The sequence below is a fragment of the Acanthopagrus latus genome, chromosome 6, assembly GCF_904848185.1.
Source record: "Acanthopagrus latus isolate v.2019 chromosome 6, fAcaLat1.1, whole genome shotgun sequence".
Lineage (NCBI taxonomy): Eukaryota > Metazoa > Chordata > Actinopteri > Spariformes > Sparidae > Acanthopagrus > Acanthopagrus latus.
In genome coordinates this window covers 11,311,905-11,336,902 of record NC_051044.1, presented here as the reverse complement: position 1 = coordinate 11,336,902, position 24,998 = coordinate 11,311,905, and the positions used below count along the sequence as shown (strand labels likewise).

General features: G+C 41.6%; 1 protein-coding gene and 1 long non-coding RNA gene across 4 annotated transcripts in view; one reads left to right on the top strand and one right to left on the bottom strand.

Annotated features, from left to right (window-relative positions):
* Positions 1–4,514: 4,514 nt before the first annotated feature.
* ppp1r16b (protein phosphatase 1, regulatory subunit 16B) overlaps positions 4,515–24,998 on the bottom strand; it is a 100,020-nt gene continuing 79,536 nt past the window's right edge. For all 3 annotated transcript variants that reach the window (XM_037100232.1, XM_037100234.1, XM_037100233.1), the window contains exons 6-11: positions 18,706–18,830; positions 11,344–11,469; positions 11,149–11,224; positions 10,642–10,771; positions 9,504–9,651; positions 4,515–8,782 (exon numbers count right to left, since the gene is read on the bottom strand). In XM_037100232.1, the coding sequence (XP_036956127.1) occupies positions 8,291–8,782; positions 9,504–9,651; positions 10,642–10,771; positions 11,149–11,224; positions 11,344–11,469; positions 18,706–18,830 (1,097 nt within the window). In that variant the 3' untranslated portion in view covers positions 4,515–8,290. The remainder of the gene's footprint in view (positions 8,783–9,503; positions 9,652–10,641; positions 10,772–11,148; positions 11,225–11,343; positions 11,470–18,705; positions 18,831–24,998) is intronic.
* LOC119020702 lies at positions 9,554–10,868 on the top strand. The gene is made up of 2 exons (XR_005075399.1): positions 9,554–9,683; positions 10,731–10,868. It is a non-coding gene; the product is annotated as an uncharacterized LOC119020702 (long non-coding RNA).

The following is a 24,998-nucleotide window of genomic DNA, read 5'->3' as shown; positions in this document are numbered from 1 at the left end:
AAATTATGAAAAGTGATTTCAGGTTAAATACAACTGAATTAGTTGAGTTAGTTTGAGTTAGAGACTCAAACCTCCACAAGGAGACTCAAAACTCATTAAAAATAGACCCAGGTCTCTTTGTGGAGGACAAACAACTATCACAATAAACAAAACCTCGACACACAAACAAAACCTCTAAAAACAATAAAAACCTGCACAGACACACAAAACCTCTGAAAATCAACACACAAAACCCCTAAAACAAACAAAAACTTCTAAAAATCCAACACACAAAACTCCTAAAAACAAACAAAAAACTCTAAAAACAAACACACAAAACCCCTAAAAAACCCACACAAAACTTCTTCCAACAAAAAACTCCAAAAACAAACACACATAACCCCTAAAAACAAACACACAAAACCTCTTCCAACAAAAACACACAAAACCTCTTCCAACAAAAACACACAAAACCTCTAAAACCAACACAAAAAGCTCTAAAAACAAACACACAAAACCTCTAAAAACAACACAAAACCTCTAAAAACAAGCATAAAACAACAAAAAACCTCCACAAAGAGACATCAAACTACCACTGCTCCTCTTTCTCTTCATGCAGGTGAGGGACGAGCAGCTAAGACGAATAAGACGAGCCGCCACAGGACCTGAAGCAGGAAAACTGAGTATCTGTCTTTGTTGACTCTGGTGTCACCTGCTCAGACAGTGAGCATTGTTGTCTTTGCTTGTTATTTACACAATAAAACCTTTTTTTAAATTACACTCTATCGTGTTTTTTATAGATTTTTAAAGCACATGTTGAGTCTTTTGATGGAGTCCATGGTCTCCTCTCACAGGCATTTTCAAAGCTTTAACTATATTTGATTTATACATTTTCTTTTTGTAATGGAGACCAGGGCTTCCATTACCTTCAGTATCTATTCCTATTCTGGGAGTGACTGATTTAGAAACTATGCGTTGTTTAATAATGTCTGAGTAAGTTAGCCTCTCTCCATTTCTTATCACACGAATGGAGCTAACAGCAGCTCAGTGAGAGGTTTATAACGTTTTACCAGCAGCTGATATGAAATATACCTGAAGTGCTGCCTGTGATATCACCAAGCAGACAGATAAAGGGTCAATTTGAGCAGCTACAGTAGTTTATATGATCATTATGCAGCATCATTGTTGTCTGCACTTTAAAGTCATTTTACTGGTCTGTAAATCACTAAATGTTCTCAGGACTGAACACATCTGGTTTACTTGTACAGGGTTATTTAAAATGTATGTTCTGATACAGTTACTTACTTAAAAGTAGTCAGTAACGTAATTTAAGTAAAACTGTCCGCTCATCTAATTCATAGTTGTTCACTGTGGCTTTTCAACATTAATATTTTTTTAATCTGTAGATTATTATATTAGCTCTTTTTTTTCCGCTCTGCCTTTCAGATGCTGTTTTAATGTCGTAATGTTTTAGTTTTGATTACTGTCTATGTCTCTGAATGGATCTCTGAATGAGGCTTGATTTGACTGAAAGTTTTTACATCTCAACCTTAAGATCTCTACACCTTGTTTTAAACCAAGTACTTATTAATATAAAATAGACTTGAAATAAATCCAAAAGGCCTTTTAGTCAGGATAGTTCACAGGCTCCTCAGCTGCAGTAGTAATGGTCAGATTTTTCTCTGAATGCTTTTTTTCCTCTCTCACTTCCCCTGTTTGTTTTCAGCTAATTCAGTCCGAGCCTAAATCTGCTCTCTGAATTTTAAATATTAATGTTTATGTTTTTAATATGATCACAGCAAAGGAAGAAGTGTGTGTGTGGCTTGTGGTTTTACTCTATGAACAATTTGAACTTATAGAAACAATATGGTCCTCGCACAGATAGTGCTTGGGCCCTAATAATACAAAAAATATGTGAAAGTCTGTCAAGAATTTGATATTTTAATTTGGTCCTTGGATGTAGCAGCAGTACGAAGTCACTAACAAACTTACGTTACAGCTGATCAAGTGGAGAGCAGTCGGGGGAAGAGAAAATGACAATTGCAGCCAAAAGTTATCTGTGTTAGTTTGACAAACAGGAGATGAGGTCATTGGTAAGTTCTTGACTTGTGATCTGATTTCCAGGTTGTTTTTTGCTGTTTGTTTCTGATTTTCACATTTAGATGTGGATTTGTTTGACAAACAATGTTTTTCCTGGCGTTGGCACCCGAAGGTCTGTTTTCAACCAAAGGGAGCTGTGGTCGTTCTGCCGACATGAAAGCGAAGTGTGGCTGCTCTCATCTGTTTCGAGAAGTCACTGAATTAAAGGCAAAGACCACTGACAAGTTAATTCAGGCACATCAGGCGCTGTGAGTTCAGTGGGAGAAAGCCCACGTTGGACTTTGGACTTTTTTTTAACTTTAAAGACTTTTAAACATGCACACACTGCAGGAGGGGTAAAATACTGACAAAGCATTATAGGTCTCCTTTAAATGACAAATATTGTGATAGTGATTTCAACTCAGTACGACTTTCGCATGTCAGGAGCTGTTGCACTGACAAGGCTCCTCATGTTTGAGATTGAGCAACCGACTCGTACCACCGAGTGTAACTCCCTCTGTCAACAGCTCTTATCACCAGTCGGACAGACATCGGCTCGCTCTGCTCAGGCATCTTATATTCAGGTCTAACAGGACACTGAAGCCCTCTTAAGTCCAACAGATCCTGGGAACCGGGCAGACCCACTGAGCCATCCCCTCCGTCCATTCATCCAGTCTTTTTGTGCAGCTCTTCTATTCCGTCTTCTCGCAAGCTGGTTGGGTGGTCAGGAGTTGTCGCCTCCTCCCTGCGCAGGCCCATTCTCAGTCCTCCCATCCACCATTCATTTGCATGCCTTCTTTATTTAATCAGCGCAAACGTCCCCTCTTTTCCATCCATCCCTCCATCATGGCCATCAGTGCCTCAGCAGCTCCTGGCATCAGTTCATTTTCCTACTTTATGCTCCACACTCGTGACTCCACGGTGCCCTCTATCATCATCGCTCCATTTATGTGTCCAGCAGGGTGGACAGTATGTGCCTGTATGCTCTCTCTGGCACTGATCCACATCGCCCTTCAGTGAAGAGGACTGAAGGACTGGGATCGGAGCCAGCTGGCCCGGACTTGGCGCAGCTCAGGCACAATAGCAAAGCCAGGCCACGCAGAGGAGGTTAATGCAGTGTGGATTCGTGTGTTTTCAGCACCATTGTGCCTGTGTCTGTCTATATGCCTGGAACATACTGACTGTGACCGCATGGAGCTTCGGTTGAAAGGCTGATTTTCTCCTAATATTTGCTCAACTGTAGCCTGATGGAGATATTTGTCTAATAAGTTTTGTTTGTTTTTCAAATCCCTGAGTTAACATATTAGCCAATAGGCACCGCTTTATGTGACAGCCTAATGTACTGTAAATACTGATAAGCTGCTCCAATAAAAGAGGGACGACTTGTATCCGAGCCAAGTCACCGCTCCCCTAAAATCAACAACAATGAAACTGAAGAGCGAAGTAGCAGCGGCTGCTGAAAGTGGAGAAAGTAAAGCATGTTAAATGGCATAATAAACGTTGAGAGTCATGAAGTCTTACTTCTTCTAAATCGTCTTCTTTTCCCGTCCCTCTAACCCGACTGTGATGTGTCTGAGCAATGACTGCTGAGTGACCCCGCTGACCCCACGGCCGCTGAATGAGAGGAAGTTCACAAAGAGAAGGGGTGGGGGGGAAACAACACAGAAAATCATTGAAGGAAGCAGTTGATGCTGGGCCAAGACCCTGACAGCTGTGCGGTGAAGGACGGTCCAGCCTCTGTCTGTTTCAGAACAAAACCGAGCTGTAGAAGCCCGGTGGGGAAAAGCAGACATGTCAGGGTGAAATAGATTGTTAGTAACCTTCACACGGCGTGCAAACGTGTGCTGAATACAGCGTGTTCATCAGCAGAGCGGCGCCTGATTACATTTTGAAGAAAAATTATTCTGCTTTTTAAAAGATGAACTTGCAGAAACATAGCCAACATTTACTCCAGCGATCGGATTGATGAAAAATGGAAATGGGAATGGAAACGAACTTTCAATGTCTTCTTTTGTCCAGCAAACACACCTCAAACCCTCACATTAGAGAGGCTGGGAGCAGAGATGTTCAGCGTACATCCTTGTGAGCAGTTTTTACCTTTACTCAACTAAAGTAACAGTACAATAACAATTTATTTAATGTTTAAAGTTGATGCCAGCAACATATTTTAAATAACTTGGGATCAGGGCAACACACTTTTCACAGGTCATTCAACAGGTTCATAGGGGCCGGTGTCACGATTAGGTTTGAAAGGGGTTCGCAAACACAGATGGGGTGGGGTTCATCACTTTGTCAAAGACTGTATTATATTAGAGATATTTCTGTGGGAAAACTTTATAAAATGTATTGTATGTAGATGACTCCATTCTATTTATTGATGTTTTATGCAGCGTCCCAGCTTCTTTGCAACATACCTCAAGACACAAAAGAGCTTTACTCATTCAGAAGAGACCGTGTAAAATTCTCAAAATATACAATTTATTCAAAATATGTTAATGCAACCATCAATATATTCCAGTAATTACAAAATCAGTAGTTTTTCATCTTTATGATCTTATCCTTATAGACAATGAGGCTTGCAGACAAACACAAGCTTTGATCTATATATTATACCATGAGAGCAACAGCTGATCATCTCTTTCTGGCTAATACTGAAAACCAGGTTCTAGTTCAGTGTCACAAATTCAACGCAATTGAATTTAATCTTCAAGGAGGCAGAACTGAAATTTCAGTGGAATCCACAGCAACAGCTGAAACATACATGAACTGGAGTAACTTCTATGAATTTCAGCTGAATCATAACAAGATGATGTCACTGCCACAGGCAAGGGAACCAAGAATCAGGAAATTAGAAATTTCTTTGACTGTGACTGAAGTCATACTTCCTCAAATTGAGTTGAAAAACAAGCTTCCTCCTATGAGAGCACAACATAAAAACAAACAACAAAAAAAACGGACCTTTGCAGAAAATTGCACAGAAAATAAAACAACTGCAAACACTGTGCATCGCAACAGCAGGGAGGAAATATTAAATATGACAATGACACCTGGATGCAATCCACTTTACAGATAAAGGGCGGGGGGTGTCTACGTAGACTCACAGTTTCCCCCCGAAAACCAAATGTCTGCTAACACTGTTAATCCATGTGGGTAGTTGTATCTTCCTATATTGTATGTTCAGCGGTAACAACACGGACATGTAAATGCAGTTCATGGGAACAGAGAAGAGGATACTGATACAAACATATTTACAAATGCATCTGTACAAATATTTGACACTGTACAGTTGATGTTGAGGGGATAAAGTGATAGTGGCATTGTGGGCCATCGCATGGTTTAAAAGAGTTGGCCTTCAGAAAGCAAAGAAATCTCTTAAATGGCAAAGAAGCTCCCCCCCCCAAAAAAAAAAAAAAAAGTTTGTGTATTTGTGTAAAAGTTGTTCTTTTTAATCACAGAAGACTCTTTGGCACTCACAAGGAGATTAGAGGGCCGGTTATCAGATAAAAGGAGTAGCTCAACAACTTGGGAAATATTTGATTTCTTACTGAGAGTTTAATGAGGAGTCTGATATCACTCGCGTATAGCGCTGGAGCTAGCAGCTAGTTAGCTCAGCACAAAAAATGGAAATGGGCAACCCAAAATCATTTCTAAAGCTGACGTTGTCATGGAATCTGACACTCCAATATACAGAGTGATTCATGACTTTAAGGACGGCCATGTACGAATAAAGTCAGTAAGGTCTAAGGTCCATAAACACATTGTTTGTTTAATCTGTCTAAACAAATGTTGTGATACTGTTTTTGTAAGCTTTTGGACAGAGCCAGGCTATGCTAAGTCTTTATGCTGAGCTTAGAAACCAGCCACTGGCACTAGCTATACATTAATGAGACAGTCCACCCAAAAATCCTACTTTCATATTTTTCCTCCAGCAGCTATGTGACCTCCTAGATTGTTTTAATGTGAGATGCCGAGAAACTGTGCTAATAACACAACCAATAGTATATTTTTGCAAATTGCCTTAAACAATTTCCATTTCTTCTTTTTCTTGCTTTGTCACGGATGATGGTGGTTAGTCACCTTACGGTGATAGCAGGGGTCTTTTGATGCGGCGTTATATGAGGTACTTATCCTAGTCAGTGTATTTACCTGCAGTAGATGACCCTCAGCTCTCAAACTGCCATGATATGGAGAAATTCATTCAGTGTAGTTTTTCTTTTTGTAAACATTTGGACAGTTATTGTCACAAACTGTCTCTCCACCTCCCTACACTCATATTATGAGTTATTTATTTGTACCAAAAACAGTTCAAAGTCATTTTCTGTAGATATTGTGATAATGTTGTTTTTGTGAATTTAAGTCACAATAACTGGTAGTGAAAATCTGATATTGTGACAGCCCCAGGTTTATGTAGGAACCACTTTCTTCGCACCACACTAAACTCAAACCGCATCACTGTGAAGAAGGAAGCACCACAAGTCAAGCGCCATCTAGTTCCTTCATAGCAGAGACAAGGCAATCCAATCTAGATGGATAAGTAGCTCTACAGCTGAGAGGAAACTTCTGTAGTTTTTATTTTGGAGTGAACTGTCCCTTTAAGCAAAAAAACATGACAGTGCCATCAATCTTTTCATGTAACTCTCAACAAGAAAGTGAATTAGCATATTTCCCGAAATGTCATACTATTTTTTTTTTTCATCAATCAGAGAATCTACTTCTAATACCGGTTGTTGAAGAACATTTAAAGCTCGGCTGACATAATATCAAATCCATGTGTGGGGTAATGGTACAAAAAAAATAATAAAACCAGAGGCAAGAATGGAGTTTGTGTATCTTCAGAAAACTCATACTATACTTACAGTAATTCATCACATTACATTTATAAGTTCTGTTAACAGATACAGTGACTGAGGAGGGAATAAAGCCACACGATGGCCACCAGAAAAAAAAAAAAAAAAAAGAACAACAAAACATAAACAAATAACACTGTTATTTGTAGTGACACTGATATGAAATCCATCCCGGCAGGATGGCTTGTTTGTTTGATTTTAATAACACATAGCGGACAGTAACCCTCACTTCACTTCATCAGTCTAACGTTTGATTTTTTTTTCCATGTCAGAAGGTGCTTTTCTCATATTGCATTCACACTCTCCACACACCATCCAAATAATAAATACACTCACCTTTAGGAACCATAACTTCTTTTTGGATTTTTTTTTCTTTTTTAGTTTTTTTTTTCCACACATAACATTAATTTCATAAATAAAGAAATGTACAGTAATTGTCAACCATGTTTGCTTAAATTATCTAAACGACAGAGCACAAAGTGGATTGTGCATAAAACAGAGCGCGATCTTGTCAGTTCATGTCGGATGTGAGAGGACGGTGAGGTGAAGTATAAGCTGACAGGATATTGTGACAGTCTCCAACACTAGTGCACCACTGTACTCTTTCCTGTTTGAAGTACACTTCCTGAATATTTTAACACTGTTTTATGGCATTCCTTCCCTTTACTTATGCAGGCAGCATTTTTTTTTTTTTAACACGACAGACACTCGAAAAGAGACGTCACAGATCTCTTTTTTGCTACGAATTCGCTGTTTCTGATATGTTGAGGATGTGACACGACCCACCCGGACTGCTCAGAATATGACAAAAAAGAGCAGAACAATGTGGTTTGACAACGGTGTGTGTTGGTCCTGCAGAAATGCTGTTTGATCACGTGATAACCATCCATATGTAAGGTACAAAAAAAAAAACAACCTCTTTTCCATCTTCATCTCTGAGGGCAGAACGTGCACCTTGTACCTTGAGATCTTCTCTACTTTCTTGATTCATTCTTGATTCAAAGCTTAAAAAACATGTCCACACCTTGACCGTTGAAGGTGCACAGCGGACAACTTTGTGCACTCTTTGTATCCGTTTGGCCTGTCTTGTAGAGAGACTCCATGTATGAGAAGGAATTTTAATCCAAGTGAATCAAAGTGGCTCTACTCAGTTCCTATCCTCTGTTCTGCATTTTGTGGGGGGAAGGTGCCTCGACCTGGAGCAGGAGTCACATGACCGGGGATAAGGTTCTCCACCGTCTTCTCTGGTTTGAAGGGGCCGAGGAGGACGTCAAAATACAGGAGCACTTCTTCTTTCCTTCCTTTCCTCTTCTAGCACGTTTCCTCGCTTCCTTCCTCTCTGTGCAAACACTTCCTGTTCCGTCTACAGTCCAATAGCCGGGACGCTACGACACGCAGCAGCAGGTCCTCGTCTTCGGCTGCTCTTCCTCCATTGGCTGTTTCAGTCTGAGGAGGGGCGGGTCGCCGCTGGCCGGCGTGTAGTAAACCGCACTTCCGTTGGAGGAGACCAGCGGCATGCGGGGGTCCTCGGAGTTGTTTTTGGCATCAGTGAAGGAGTCTGTGGAGCCGTTACCTAGGTGACCGTTGAACAAGGGGTGATTCAACAATTTGGCGGCGGCCCTCTGCTTCTTGAGCTCCGACAGAGTCTGAGCGCGCTCTCTCGGCCAGGCTTCCTCTTGCGCCGGCTGAGCGGTGATGACCCCGCCCTTATCAGAGGACGGCGCGTTGCCATTGTATGGCTGCTGTGGCGGCACGGACGTGGAGACGGACGTGGAGATGGTCGTGGAGATGAGGCCGTTCTGTTTGCCGTTGCCATCTTTGAGGATGGTGGGCAGCTTGGGCTTGTCTGGCAGCTCCACGGCCACGACTGGCTTGACCTGCAGGACATCAATAAAGATGATTACATTAATCAGGCTATAAGGCTTCTCATTTGGATGATTAAATACACGGAGGCCTGACTCTGTACAGGGGGGGAGATCACATAACTTTGATCTGGTGCCCAAGCTATCAAAGCTCCATTACAATTAGATGTGAAGCCAATTTTGATTTTTTTTTTGCTACTACAAAGAAAGTTTCCCCTGAGAAATCATTGTTGAGGAGCTCCTATGTGGTAAAAATACTTCTATTTCAGATCAGGAACCTTTCGATAATACGTTGCAGTAGTGCTTGCAAAGTGAAAGACAGCAGTAATTTCCAGGAGTGGAAAAACAACTGTATCTCTCTTCACTTCCATCTAAGTAACTATGCAGCATTCTTATCTCTTGACTCTGCTGCTGCTGTTGGTGGTGGATTGTGTTTCACTTTTTTTTTCCTCTTTCCGTTGTAGGTTTCTTCCTGTGTGACTGCTTTTGAGGAGACATCTTTAACTGAGATACACCTACACCACAAACCTGACATTTAGACTCATGATGTGTGGGACAGATGATCACTGTTCCTGAGAATAAAAACCTCCTTCATCCTGTGCTAAAAATATCTCACGTTAGGTTGTTAAGTTAAAAAACACTCTCAATTCTCAGATGGTTCTGTGTAACTATGCACAGTTTTATTTTTCACCTTCTTCTACAGAACATATGAAAGATGAATGATCTGAAGACTCACATGGACCACCTGGATGTTCTCCTGATCAGACTCTTTCTCTTTTTCCTCCTCCTCCTCCCTGCCTCCCCTCCACACGATGGCCTCCGTCTCGTACTCCTTGCGGCACAGGTTGTGTCTGTCCGACAGGCTCGCCCGCCGCACCACTTTTCTGCAGACGCAGCAATTTTCGAGTGAGACAGTGTAAGTAGGAATAGAAAATGACAACAACTATGAATACCGCATTTTCTAAACATCATTACAATTTATACATTACTTATTTCTACATCATACTGTCTGGAATTGCTTTCTTCTTAAAGGGGAATTCTGATATTTTTAAACCAACACTGGTGTGGACTTAGAGGTTGAAAATCTTTTGGAATTGGTCTCGTAGATTGCTGGCAGCTGCGGCATGAACTGCAACGGCTTCATCCTAATCCCTGACCTTCAGAGTGAGTCCACTAAAAGTGCTTGTGATAATATCGGGGGAGAGAGAGAAAAAGAGAGAGAGGTGCAGCAAGGGAACTGGCGTGTAGACCAAAAATAAATCCAACCAGACTAAACCAGAGTGATACTTTGAATTGTGGAAAGACAAACCAAGATGGTTTCAGTGAGTTTTTTATTCTATTCAGCTGTTTCTGGTTGAACAAAAAGAATTTCACCCTTTGATCACTGTATGTTGTCAGACACTTAAGCAGGATAACAATCTCAGCGTCAGTGTCAAAAACAAGCACTTCTACTGGACAAAACTTTGAAGATGAAGGTTGCCCTTAAGGATTATGGCACAGCAGTTGCAGTCTGTGTCACGGCTGGGTGGTTTAACGCGATCCACTGGATTAACTTCATAACTCTGGCACATGCGAGTCATTAACGCAAACAAAATATGCAAACGTAGGGCCCAGGTTTTAAAATACCAGAATTACCCTTTAAATTTTAGATATGACGATTAAGGGGAGGCTGATCTGCTCATTTAAAAAGCAGACTTTGGAGCATTTACACACACACACACAAAAAAAACAATTATAAAGCAGACTCAATATTTGAAGACTGCAACACTGCTCTATAAAAAAATAAATTAAGCAGGAGCTCTGCTGATCTTTCCTGTCACTTTGGGTCGACACTTGTAGGAGCGGCAGTAACACCAGCAGATGTCAGCACTTACCCACGACTGCCTGCGCTGGACGTTCGCCGACACAGTGAGGTCTTGTGTTTGAGCTGTGACTTCATGATACTGTCGTGTTTGTGTTTCAGGTCCAGCAGGATGGCTCTGAACTCCTCGTCCTCACACAGATCTGGGAAAAAAAAAGAGAGAAGCATGGAAGAGGAAAGACGTCAGCTCCTTTTAAAAATGAACCTGCTGCTCTCTTACAAATAAAACAACAGAACGAGGATAATGAATTTGGTGAGATCATTATTATCCTCAGTGATGCCACTCGTCTTTCATACTGACTGTTAACACATACTTGTTGTAACAAGACTACCAAAATGGAAAAGCTGATGGAAATAAGGTTTAGGTTTAAGATCGGAATCAGCATTTAACTGCAATGAACCCACGATGCAAAACTATCGACTGAACAGGCTTGAAATGAGACCGTGCTGAGATAGGACATTAGTTTTCTTCACCTCCCGCCAGGTGTATTGATTAGAGAGTGTTGGGGTGTAAATATACCGATGGGGGTCTCCTCTAAGAAGGTCTTGGCATTGAGACTGGCTCCATGAGACACCAACAGCTCCGCCACATGCATCTGAAAAACAACGACAACATCAGTGGTAAATGACATTAACGGTTTGAAAAGAAAAAAAAAAAAAACCCTTTGCTCGCGTTGCCTTATCTGTTTCCTGCTTCCTGTTATGTCTACCTTACCTGACCCCAGCACGCTGCAGCATGAAGAGGCTGCCATCCATCTGAATCTCTCAGGTCCATGCGAGCTCCCCCCTCCAGCAGCAGCTCTGCAGCCTGCACGTAGCCATTCGCAGCCGCGATGTGGAGCTGCAAGGGCAGAGGAAGAGCAATGAATGGATTTCTCCAGCGCACTGGATTTGCTGTAGATCATTCTCTGTGCATAAACCCCCTTGTGGATTTCACACTGAGAATAATGTGCTACCAACAGCCTAAAATATGTATAAAACATCCGATAATTGCATTCAGAGTTTGGGGATTCACGTGGTGTTTATCAAACCAGCTCCAAAACACTGTGAAAAGACTGCCATCATTTCTAGCTGATGTGTTTCGGGCCTGCTGGAAAAGCTCAGCTGTATTACCATTTAGAGATAAAGACTGATCCTGCTGGCCTGAGATGACCCACTCTGTTTGAGGGAACATTTATCAGGCGCTGAGAGTGAATCACTATCTAACTTTTTTTTTTTTTTCCGGATCAAATCCATTCTGTCAGGATGTTAACTCCACTCTTAACCTTTTAAACCTCTCTGAACCAGCCAGTCAGTACAATCTCGAATTATACAGCCGAAGTCGCAGTTCTTTAAACTCTCGGGACAAAGTTTCCAAAGATACCAACAGTGAAAAGGCCGTTCCTTGTTCCCACAGATGACATCTTCAGATTATTTACTGAACCCCCGAAGAAATTCAATTTCCTCTCAAAAAAAAAAAAAAAAAAAAGACAGAAAACTCTGCTAAATATTCACACAGGAGACGCTGGAGCTGGTGATGATTTGGCATTTTCGCTTGAAGAAATTCTTTAGGTGAATAATCAATTATTAATACTAGTGGGACTAATTGGATAATTAATAAAAGAGCTGCAGGAAGCTGATACAAAATATGATCTTAACAGAGTGGAAAAACTATTTTAATAACCTCAGAGGTGCTTCGTTGAGAAACAGAAGGAGGAAATGGAAAATGCTCAGCTATGAGACTGAGTCTCCTGAATGCTCTGACTCATCTGAGGTGTGTAGAGATCTTTACATACATTATGTGAGGTGGTTAATTATACGGACAGTAATAACGACGAGCCTACTGGTCGCCCCCGAGAGTTCAAACAAAACATGGCAGAGCCTCGTTTTGTTCTCATGCATCCTGGAATAACCTCCCTGATCATGTGACACAAACCCTGGCTGACTACTTTTATATCAAAGCTAAAAACGTTCCTATTTTGCAGCGCCTACTCTGACCTTAGCACTACAGCTGTCTTTGCTTCGCTTTTTAAACTGCCTTTGTTTTGTTGAATGTTTTGAATCATTTAACTTGTTCAAATTGATTTTTTATTGGATGTTTTCATAGGAGTACTTTCTGTAAACTTTCATCTTCTACTATTCATCGATTTAAACTGCATTTTTTGTGCTTACTTCTGCGAATCTTTTCATTTTTGCTGTATTCTCATAAACTAAAGCACAGTGAATTGCTCTGATGTATGAAATGCGTCATACTGACACAACTGGAAAGCCTTGGCTAGGGTTGTCCTGTGTTTTTGTTAGGGGGTTTCACAGACATGGGACCAGTATTACCAGGGGACGTCTTGTAATACCTGTGGAGGACATCTGTGATCTTAATCCTGTGTGAATTACCCAGCATATTCCGTCGAGCGCAGAGGTAATGTGATAACGTCAGATTGGAGATTGTATTTCTTTTTAAAACATCTGTTTTCAGTCAGACGAATGAATAATTGAGGAGTCTGAGCGTGGCTCATGCCGGCGAATCACTGAGTCTGTCTGAGAAACACACACACTTGTCTAATGCCAGCCTTAATTCCATCTGCATCGGGAATGAAGCCCCAAACGATTTCTCAGCCTGAGGTTCTTTCATTGCCTCATCGATAAGCTTTCTCCCCACTCAAACTCAAACATAACCAAACAGGCTCATTAGGAAGACTGTGAGGACTGGATTTCGAGCAACTGGTTAGAGCGTGAGCTGTTCGACACGCTGGAGTGCTACTGAAGAAGAGAGAGGGAACAGCTCGCAACGCAAGATCCAACATTATTGATCCTCATGCGGAAATTAGGATGTGCTGTAACTGGCAGAGGAACATCACAGCCCCCTGCGCATCAGGCGGCTCAGACACAAACACCAACACGGTGATATTTATAATATTGTAACGACTCACCGGGATGAGAGAGATGCTAACACGTGAGGATGGATGCAAAATGTCCCGAGAAAACTGAGATTTGAAAGAAAACACAGTAGTTTATGTAAATAAAAAGGAAGTGATGAGTTAAAAGTAATTACAGGTGGCGTTTTCTTTTTTTTTTTTTTTTAAACAAACTGCATCAGTTTTACAGCAAAAGCGTTTTTTTTTAAAACAGGAGAGGCAATGCTGAATGTAAACAGAGATAAATCACCTGATGTGTCAGGGTTTCTTTTTAAAAGACGCTTTTTTTTCTGCGGCACTTGGTAAATGCAAACAACCCACAGTAAATGTGTTCCGCACAGCATGCGCAGATGAGTGGAGAGCAGAATCTGAGGGCTGAATTCAGGCTCGTGTTTCGTCAACTGTTCACTGATCTTCAAATATTAAAGTCGATGTTTATCTTAAGTGCTACAACAAAACAACCCTTAAAGCACATCAGGAATGCTGAGGTCTATCGGACTGCTTGTGTCTGTCGTTTTTTTTATTGCCTTTCAGCTGCTGCTGAGGACGAATTAGACCCACTGCAGGGAAACGTCTCGTAGGTATTCTGCTAATGGACGATTTGTTGCTTTTGTTACCGAAACACTAAACACACACTCAGTTGTCTGTATTACTTAGGCAAACACAGCATCTTCACAATTTAATAGTCTCCTCACAGACTTAATTCTAAGTTTCTAAACAGGTGTTAAGTTCCCTGAATCCCTCTGTGGCCACAGGAAATCTGACAAACTGCCTCAAACCATGTCACCTGGGTCAAAAAGGTGATGGTAAGTGGCCAGTCCACTTATGTTGTCAGTGGTGCATTGAGTTAAATGTTAATGCCGGCATGCTAACATGATGGTGTTCAGCAGGTCACGTTTCCCGTTAGTTCAACCCACAGGCGTTTTAAGAGGAGACAAGCCACCTTCAAACGTTTCAAAATACAAGTCCGTAACACCAGAGATGGCGGCTCCATGACACCACCTCTTCTTCCCAAAAGCCAATCGTGGACTTTATCATAGTTGAACTGGTCACAGTTGCTGTACAGATGCAAGCACACAGTTAAGAGTCACACTTCCAACCAACCCTCACTCTGGATCGAGCCATGAAAGAAGTTTGTGTTGCAAAACTGTGCACAGTCGCAGTAGAAGTATAACATGTGTAGATAAAATGTTTTTTGGGCAAAGTCGATGAACATTTTAAGGATTTTTTAACAGATTTTTGCTGTTTTTATGTTCCACTGAACATTCAAAGAGTAGTTAAGGCTTTCTCCACATTCATTTACATAGAGACGTGGTCTTGTTAGCCCGACATAAGTCCCCGGGGGGGACAAATGCATACATTTATGCAAGTTGTTGACACATTTCACTCAAAAGCAGAAATGCCATCCTCAGGGTTCGACTTCAAGAAAAAGTCAGCAGATCATCACAGTCATAGTTGAGATATTCTGACGATAGCGGTGGTATGACTGTCGTCACCGTCCCTACAGCCACGCTGCTAGCATCACAAATGGAAAAAAAAACCCCATAAGCCTGCTATCGTCTGCAGAGCGATCTGCCCGTGTTTCCACAGAGCGTTTCAGTTTCCTCTCACAATATCACTGGCAGCCTGTCTGGGGTGTAACCTGCCTCTTGTCCAAAGCACGCAGGGATAAGCTCTCTCTCTGTCTTATCCAGCTTTTGGCCAACAGTCAAAAGACGTGCCCTTTAGGTGAACTGGAAAAACTGCCAGTAGGAGTGATGGTGAGGGTGTTTGTGTCTGTCTGTGTGAGCTGGCCCTGCGGGGGAGTGTTCAGGATCTCCCCGGTGACTGAGCTGGAGAAGTGTATTAAGAGGAAGGATAAATGAATTGACTTTACTACAAATAATCACTAAAACCACGGTAGCTTCTGAAATGGCTTCCATTTTTCGTGTTTTTTTTCTGTTTTTTAAAGCATTATGTAAACTTTAAAACACATTGTTTCTATATGCTTTCTTATTTTAGTATGAATCATATTATCCTGGATTTCAGCCCTAGGTTTGTTATTTTGTTTTTTTGTGATCCATTATTGATATTTTCACATTTTTACAATGTTTTTGATGAGAATTGATCACCTGGTACCTACTCTGTTTATCCGCCGTGACATGAACATCCTGTATGCTGTAGTTCCTAACCTAGATGAAAATCGCTGTTCGTTCACATCCAGACAAGGACACAATATGCATTTCAGTGGAAAACAAAAGATTAATCTTACGTAACTTCCTACCAGCTCCAGGTCTCTTCCTGTCTTCTTTGCCAGACATTTTAATAAGGCATGCTCTAGTTTGCTTCATCATGCTCCAATGAAGATTAACAGGACGCATGAAGCAGGAGGGGACAAGCAGCTCAATCAGACAATCTGTTGTAAGACTTTAAAGCTTAACAGGGTTATTCGGGGCTACTACCATGTAATGTCCCCTAGCTATTTTCATCCAGTGATCTGTCGCTGTGTTTCCTCGGCATAGCTAAATCCCTGATACATAATAAAGACTTCATTAAGTCATCTGACATCACACGCGCTCAGGAAATTTTTTTCTGCTTTTTCATACCTCAGTGGACTGAACTTCTAAACAAAACAAAATCAGTGACGACTCTATTAGGTAATACTGAAACAAATGACTAATCTCTAATGCATCTGACCCAACGTGCAGGGTTTTTTTGAGTCTCAGTTGTGCCCTAAAAGGTGCACAACAGAAAGGGCACTTGAGTATTGAGTGGAAGTAAAGCAATTCATGAGTCATGATCCTTCTAGGAGCAGAATCCAGAGGCTAACAAGGGACAGTTCAAGACTGTACAGAGACACTCATACGTGAACAAATCATGCAAAAAGCCCCCCAAGCGGTCTCTTTGGTGTACAGGCTGTAGTCCAGCAAAACAATAACAAAGCTTTTATTCCTGTAGCACCTTTCAAAACCAGAGCTAAAATACAATGCCATGTGACACAGGTGCAAAGCAAACCATAGAGAAATGAATCAAAAGAAAATGCAACAAAATCAGGGAATTCGAGTCGAGTCGAGTGTGCGGCTTTGTGGAGCTGAATGATCTCAGTGGCGAGATAAACACACAGTACGATCAACGAGGAAAACATGCGTCAGGCACGCTGTCAGCACGACAGCTGAAAACATGGGATCTTTAAGAGGTTTCAGGCTATTTCCAGTCTACTACATGTCTACTTTCTGACTCGTGGAAAGAAAACCTTCAGAATAAACATTGAGAGGTATTTCAGTGCAGTGTTTTGTTCTGGAAAAGTCTGTGCATTCAAATGTAACATTTCAGAAAACGCATAATGCAAAAGAATGTCTCAATGGAAGTAGCAGTGTTATCATTCTGAAGTACTATAATACTGACTTCACAGTGTAAAGGCTAAAGAAAATGACAACAAGTGATGTTGTGTCAAAGTCTCTTCTCCCAGTTGATATTCACGTCCCCTACGACCGAACATGAGACCAAAAGACCAAAACCGACATTCCTTCAAGTAACACTTTCCTACTTATTGATGCAGCTGGGTGCTGGACTTTCATAGCATTGAGATCAGAGTTTCTCAGTCGAGTTGGGATTCTTGCTTCATTTTTTTTTGTTCTCTGGAGAGAAAGACGACATGCAAGTGCCAGGCTGTGGCTATTTCCTGGAAGCACCACATACCAGTTCAGACACCATGCTCATGTACCAAATATTTATTATGTTTATGTTATTATGTTTTTGCCATACTTGCGAATAGTGTTATGGCTCCATGTCACTGTAAAGTTTGACACAGGCATGTCAGGCTGTAACAATGTGTTTTACCGCCTTGTCCGATTGCAAACCTACATCAGCTTTGTGTATCAAGAGTGTGTTTTATCTAAATGTTTGTTATACCACAGGAATCCTCTAAATCTTTGAGAGCTTTATTTGTTAGACCATGAATTATTATCTTTCAAGTTTCAAGTTCAGCCATCGTCTCATTAATCTTGTTTTTAAGTCTAAGCTTCGAGCTTGTTTAGAAGTTTCATGCTGGATTACATTTCATTTCGGAAAGCTGAGAACGCCTCACTCACCAGCCAGAATCAGAAAAGGCTTTATTGGCCGAGTATGTGTGTGTGTGTGTGTGTGTGTGTGTGTGTGTGTGTAGTTTTGACTCTGGTTTCTGGCATCGCTCTCGGTGTACAACAAGAAAACGGACAAAGCCAGGAGCAATGACAACAGATGATGAAGAATGATAAAAAAGAAAAAGAATTGTGAACGGTTAGGACTACAAGTCAACCATCCTATATGTTGTAAACAGTATAAGTAGTGAAAAGAAGCAATAGAGTTATAACAATCATAAATATTGGATGGAATATGTGAATTATATGCATGTATACATGTCTTTATACATTATATACAGAACAGAGGACTTATACTGAAAAAGTAATGAGACAACTACTCAGATTTTAAGTAGAATTCAGTATTTCTTGTGTCAGTTTATGCTTCCACTGATGCTTTTAGCTTTTATCATCGTCTCTCACTTCTCATAATTGTTTTTCCCAAAAACCTACATATGAATCACATGTTGATTGTCGCTTTTTCATCCACGACTGCACGGCTCCTCACAGACACATCATTTTCATACATCTGCATTTATACATTTATGTGAAAATCACACAGCTGATTTGCCTTTAAGAAGATTATGATGAGTCTCTAAATGCCTGATTAGCTTTCAGCACTGCAGCGCTGCAGAGCACATAATCATTAACAGGTGAAACTATCATAAAGACAGTCCCTTGAATATTTATGCACACATTTAATTCTTCCTCTCCCCGTGCAGACCTGTGGTGCTCGATGGTTTGATAAGCCTGTGTGTTTCTGCAGCAGGGAACACAACCATTACAGCTTAGATTCTGACAAAATCTACTGGCTTGGAGGCAGTTGGGGTGTTGTTACTTAGCCCTGGCATCTCCTTCAGGTGTGTTTTGTGTCAGGTGTTTTGTTTTCATACTTTGTTATTCTAGTCTTTATAAAGGAACAAACTCAAACTGTACTGTTTTAATGGTTTGTCTGATGCTTTGTGAGAGAGGCGACATTTCGACTCAGCTGTATTTTTTTTTTTAAGAGATAAGGAAAAAAAACAAAACCGAGAAGCCATCACTCGGCTTGATTTAAAGAGCTGACACACACAGAGCAGAATGTCTCACCAGTGTGGCTCCCTGCGAGTCCTGCTGGTTGACCTCCTCTCCCTGTCTCAGCAGCTCCTGAATGTCTCCCAGCATCCTCCTCTCTGTCGACGCTCGTGTCTCGTTGATCATCTCCTGGGTGATGCCTGTCAATCAATTACAAGCGGAACCACAATGTTAATGACAGGGGGGGGCACTTTCCTCCCGAGGGCCGTCATACGGAACTGAAGCCTGTTGACGGGGCAGTTTATTACTGATTTGAAGGACACAGAGGGACAGAGACGCAGCTCTGAGACACACCAAAAAATGCTGGTAACACATAAAAACGTGTGTTTTTATAGAGAGAATGCTTCGCTTTTTGTATTGACAGGACTGTTAAATTACACCGAAGCTTTTCTATGACAAACGGTTCATGGACTCCACAGTAAAACATTGTCAGCAGGTATCAAAACTTTCAGATTTCAAGGGAAATGAGAAAGACAGCAGCAGACACTCCTTTTTGTTGTGTTGCAGTGATCAATAATGGGGAAAATGAGCCATCAAGTCAGGAAAATGAAAACTGTGTTAATGGTTACAGGAACTTTGAGATAATCATTTCAAAGCATTTAACTTGGGTGCAACGTTTGTCAGAATAATACAGATCTGCCTCGTGTACTTTAAATATATATTTAAGAAATTAAGTGACTGTTTTGTCTGAATGAGAAGCATCTTTCATGCTGAATTTCCTTGGCAAAGACTTTTGTGGTCTTTGGCCCAGTTGGAGCTCAGGTGAGTCCGTCTGTCACAGCTTCTCTAAATTTCTCCTTTTAATCCAGCGGCCTGCAGCGAGGCAGGACTCGACACCGTGACCGCCACACTTGACTTCTTCTCCAACAGCTCAGCAGTAATGTGCCGTACTCCCGGGCAAACGCAAAGAAATGTCAGGTTCTCTATAATGAAAACAAGGCTGTCAGTCAGAGCTGTGACACTTACAATCCTGCAGTGTGTGACCGAATACGTGAGTCATATTTGAAGAGTGAATGAGGTGAAAAAGCTACAATGAATCCGCTCAAGTGTTGTGGATGTGAACGGGAATACACTGCTCCATTAAAAAAGAAAGAAAGATTTTAATTTATTTGTCACATGAAAAAGTTAATTATCCTTCGAATGACGGCTGAGATTCATCACTCGGTTAATTGAAAGAAAATGCATATGTTGGTTCCAGCTTCTTAAATATAAAGATCTGCTTTGCTTTCGTTAAATATTGTAAAGACTATACAATAAAGGGGTGTAGTTAAAACAAACTCAAACTTTGATACTTTGAAACTTTGTACTGTTTTTATTTTCTGATGTTTTGTAAGGGAAAAGACATGGCGTTCCAGCTTTATTTGTTTTTTATAGATAAAAAAAAAAAGAGAGAAAAGCGCAGTCGACATGTTTTAAAATTAAGATTAGAAGAGAAGAGTCGATACCTCGGTGTCATAATTCCACAGTCCTGATTTGATTTGATTTTAAAAACTTTCAGCACTGACAGCTACTGTATGCCATTGTTAGACTTTGACATTCTTCAAAATCAGTAAAAAAAAAATAGGAGAATAAAAGCTGTTAAAGGATGACAGAACAAGACTAAACGATTACCTGTGAAAAAGATGGCAGCTGGTTAATCGATCCCTTGAAACTGCCCACTTTCACTTGGAATTAAAAAGTAGTAGACAGGCGTCACCTGACTGTGCTCGTGTTATTGACAGTATTTCACCCCTACAACCTTTTCCTGCGGTGCACAGACTCATAAAATGAACCTTGGCGAGTGAAGCTGAAGGCAAATCTATTCCATCAGCCAACACGCCGGCCTCCAGCCCGCCATTTTAAAGTCAAACTCCTGTTTCAGTGTCACATTGAGCTGAAATGTGATGGCCTGTGGTTGTGATGGAGGTGCTTGAAAAGTTGCGAAGAAGGTAAAGTGGTGTTTCTCTCTGCATTAACAATCAGAATCCCTGCCGGAGGGCGTTTAAAGGGAGCAGGGATCAGGACGATGACAGACCCCCTTTGTCAGCTTAAATGAAATGCATCCCTGCGGCTAATGCGGTCTTCTGTGTTTTCTGCTCTTTTTCTGCTGGCAAGCAGGAGTCTCTCCGGTGCTAATATCACAAATTTTACTTGCTTGTTTCTGTCATATTTTGATTTAGCTACTGCGACGCCTCGCGGCTCAGCAATGCCCCCGGGGGAGTAAAGAGAAAAAACTGTCAGAATAACAAAACATGAATATCTAACTGAGCAACCAACAGTAGTCTGTGGAACAAAAAAAAACTTAACTACCCCAATCCACACCTGCGAACATAAACAGCATATAATTGTGGCCATCCTCTCACACAGGACATCTGGTGAAGCAAACCTCTCAAACAGAAACTGAAAACAGAAGACGTATTTTGATGGTGAAGCAGCAAAGGATCACCAGGGTGGACGCCTGCATTGTTAAACAGCTGCCTGTGGATGAGAAATCGACGTGACCTGACATGAAGTTTTATCACCGTTGGGTCACATTCACCATCATCCTCCCCCTTCCCTCGGATGGATCATCTGACGTGCAGCCAAGTCATAGTGACAGTTGACCAAATTACTGAACATGGCGGAAACTTTGGATAACGCGGTACACAACTCGGCAAGTATATGTTCATTTTATCCTCCATGTCACACCGACTGTGAGTATCTGCTACGGAGAAGATGATGGCTGACAATCAAAGACGTCAAAACTTCTCTTAAAATATTCATTAACTCTGAAAAGATTTAGTCTTGAATAATGAGCTTGCCTGACTGACAGTTGCACCAGTGAGCTTTGCTGATTGGGATAAACTCATCCCATTTTAATTCTATGCAGGCTTCCTTCCTTTTTCACCAAATACCGTAACTCCGGAAAGTGCAAAAGATGAGAGAGAGCAATAGATAACAAATCTATAATCTAATTATTTTCATTTTATATCCATCTCTTGATTGCTGTTTCTACCTAGAACCAGATGTCTTGTTTTGTCCAACCAACAGTCCAGACCATAACGATACATTCAGTTTACAGTGTTATAAAACAGAGAAGAGCAGCAAACCCTCACTTTTTGCACAACTGGGGCCGACCAATATTTGGTATTTTTGCATTAAATATTACATCAGTTAATTAGACAACACTTTAAATCAAATCTTCAAACATTTCATTTTAGCAAATGTATGTGTGAGTCCGACGCTGCGGCCCAAGTCTCTGATCTCTAACTATGATTCTTCATCCCTCCATCACTGTGAGCGCAAAATCATCATCAGCCGTGTTGGTAACTGCTCTGCATTCTCCGCTCCGTCTCACCGGTTCAACCCGTGCAGCGTGTCTCAGATGAACTGTGCTCTGCAGGGGAGGATGAAGGAAGAGTCGGATCAGTCGATGCTGCACATGAAGTGCCATCTGTGTGTGTGTGTGTGTGTGTGTGTGCTATCGTGTGTTTCTGTGTGTGTGTCACTGTTCCCAACCCTGCGGCGCCTCTGGAGAGGGGAGACTTATCCGGCGGCACTGTGCCGAGAACATTACGGGAGCAATTAGCAGTGCCGCGCTCCCTTTGATCGGCTTAATAATCATTCTTCTCACCTACTGTACCGCTATCTGCATTCTGCGGCTTGAGAGACCCTATTGTAAGCTGAGAACCTCATTTTCGAAGGTTTTCCCTCTCCGAGCCCCCGCTCACCCTCCCTCTCCCTCTCATGTCTGTCTGTCTGTGTGGGTTTCCAGTTCAGTCTCATATCCAGGATGAAACCCACACCATGTGTCTGTCACGTGGCCCTTCTTTTTTTTCTCACTCGTTAAAACTATCAAAATCATTTACCCTGCACTTGTTTACAACGCGGCATTTATCATAACGGGGCGTTTTCTGACCTTTAATTATAGGCAAATATGACTGAGCGCTCATGATGCTCCCTCCTGCAGCTTCCACGCAGCTCTCTGCTGTTTACCACCGAGCAGCTCCACTGAAGCATTCAAGGTTTACCGTTACGCTGAAGGGCAACTTGATGAGGGAAAATTCCAGTATTTTTTAACCTTCTCATGTTTCCCGCTACTTCTCTGGCATGTACACGGTTTGGCAATATCCAAAATGTTTATGATGACAAAACTGTCTGGTCCAGATATCGAGATAGATGATACTATTGTCTTATATCTAGACGACATGTAGACTTAATCCAATCCTTGACTCGCCCTTTTCCCACCTCGTCAAATATCGATGCATGTTGCAACTCAGCGTTGCTGAAAGTAGGCAGCCACAGTAAAATCATAATCCAGCCTTTGAACGAAACTTTCTCATTTGTTAAAAAACAATCTAATATCTGTATTTATCCAGAGGCGATGTTATGTGGATGTAAAGGAATTTTACAATTTAAAACATTTTAAAAAGGCCAAGTTCCGCACCAACAGAAGCTCCTGTGTGCCACAGAAAAACTGCTCCTGAAACGCCTCCTCAGCAGTCCCGCCATTAATTCTGTGACTTTGTGACATCACACTACATCGTCATGTCTCACGTTTGCATAATTTATGCCTAGCAGCCTGTCTGCTCTCATTTAGCACAGCTGCTCAATTGTTGTTAGCAGCGCCGGGTCAGGCGTGTGTGAGCGGACCAATCAGAGAAGACCGAGTATTCAGGAGGGACAGGAGCTAAAACAGATGGGGAGTACAGCGATGCAGCTCTGGACAGGATGAGAAAACTGATGTGCTGTTTTGAGATCTTAAGCATGGTAACGTGTTTGAGTAAGAACCCAAAATGAAATTATAAACCTGAAACTGAGTATAATATGTCTCCTTTAATGTTTCTAATTCAAGAGGAACTTAATGAACAACACTACCAGCCTTTCCACAGCTTACTAATTAACTTGTGTCTCATTTGTTTAATCCATACAACAAGCGAAGCTTAGAATCAGCAATTAGCCACTTTCTGGAAGGATTATGTGCCAGACTATTTCATGGCTGGAAGAAAATTTCACTTCCTGGTGCAGAAAAAACAGCAAGTTTTTTTTTAGATTGGTATTAATCTTCTGATCTTACTCTGCGCCAAAGAGCGAATAAAGAAATTACCAAACATGTTGAATTATTCCTTTGAATCAACCACCGCGTCAAGCAGCCAATCTGGTCAATCATACGACAGTATTTCTCTAAAACTCAAAGCCCACGCAGCCACAGATTTTGCAGCTTTGTTTCCAACTGTGTGCTCACAAGCCTGGCTGTAGACCTAACTGTTTACCAGACAACAAAAACAAAACACCGATGAGAGCTTATGTCGAGAAGGCTGAGTGTGAACTAACTGCAGTGTAAATAAAGCTGTCGGTCTTTGTGTCAGTTCCTCTTTGTATCACACAAACACAGAAGCGACTGCAAACACATCTGAACCACGGTGCGAGCTTTCCTCCCTCCCTCACTGACAGCGCTGATCTCCTTGAACTTTTTTTTCTCCTTGAACTGCGCCGACTGCGGCTGTTTACAGTCGCACAGCATTAATATACAGTATTCCAATCTGCATCCCGTTGGGAGTAACAGACCTTTTAATTTCTCAGAGCTCCCCCAAGTGTCAGTTCTGAAACTCTGTGGGACACTAAGTGCTTTCTGAGGTCACCACCTCGCTGTCATCATCCTCAACAATCTGTTCCTGTGGATGACATACTTATTAGACTGCAGGAAGCTACAGAAGCCCTGCTTCCTCTCCAGGAACAAGGAACCTTTGGAGGAACTCAGTGCATTTCCACTGCAGGGACCAGGGTCTAAATTAATATCCGGGGGCATTATTTTACCCCCCAAAGGGTCCCTGCTCAGGGGGTAGTGCTTTCCTAAAGCACAGGAACTCAGCCCTGAACATTTCCTTTTTTTAATTACTCAAAGCACCATAAAAAATCTGCGGCTGAAAGCCAGTTAGTTTTTTTGTTTATTGCCCTGTTGTAAGTCACTTTGGACAAAAGCATCTGCGAAATGCCCCTAAATGGAGAAGAAAATGTGGCTGAAAAGAGCAGGTTTAGCAAGTCGGGCTAATTATCCTTCTACATACAGTAGTGACCAGGTAAGCCAAGAGTTTATATTTATGTTACCTGTCCAGTACTTTTTGGACCATAAGAAGTTTACACTCCAAACCCCAGTCAATGTTTCCCCCTACAGCTTCGACCATGTTTAACAACCTAAACTTGAAGCCTTTTCTCATTGACATTACAGCGAAAGTGAAAACATGTTACAAACTGGCATGTAAGCTAAGCAGTCAAAGAGCACCGTGTAAGAGTGAAACAACAGTCTGACTTGTTGATCACAACAAGTAACACGAGGACTAACTAACCGC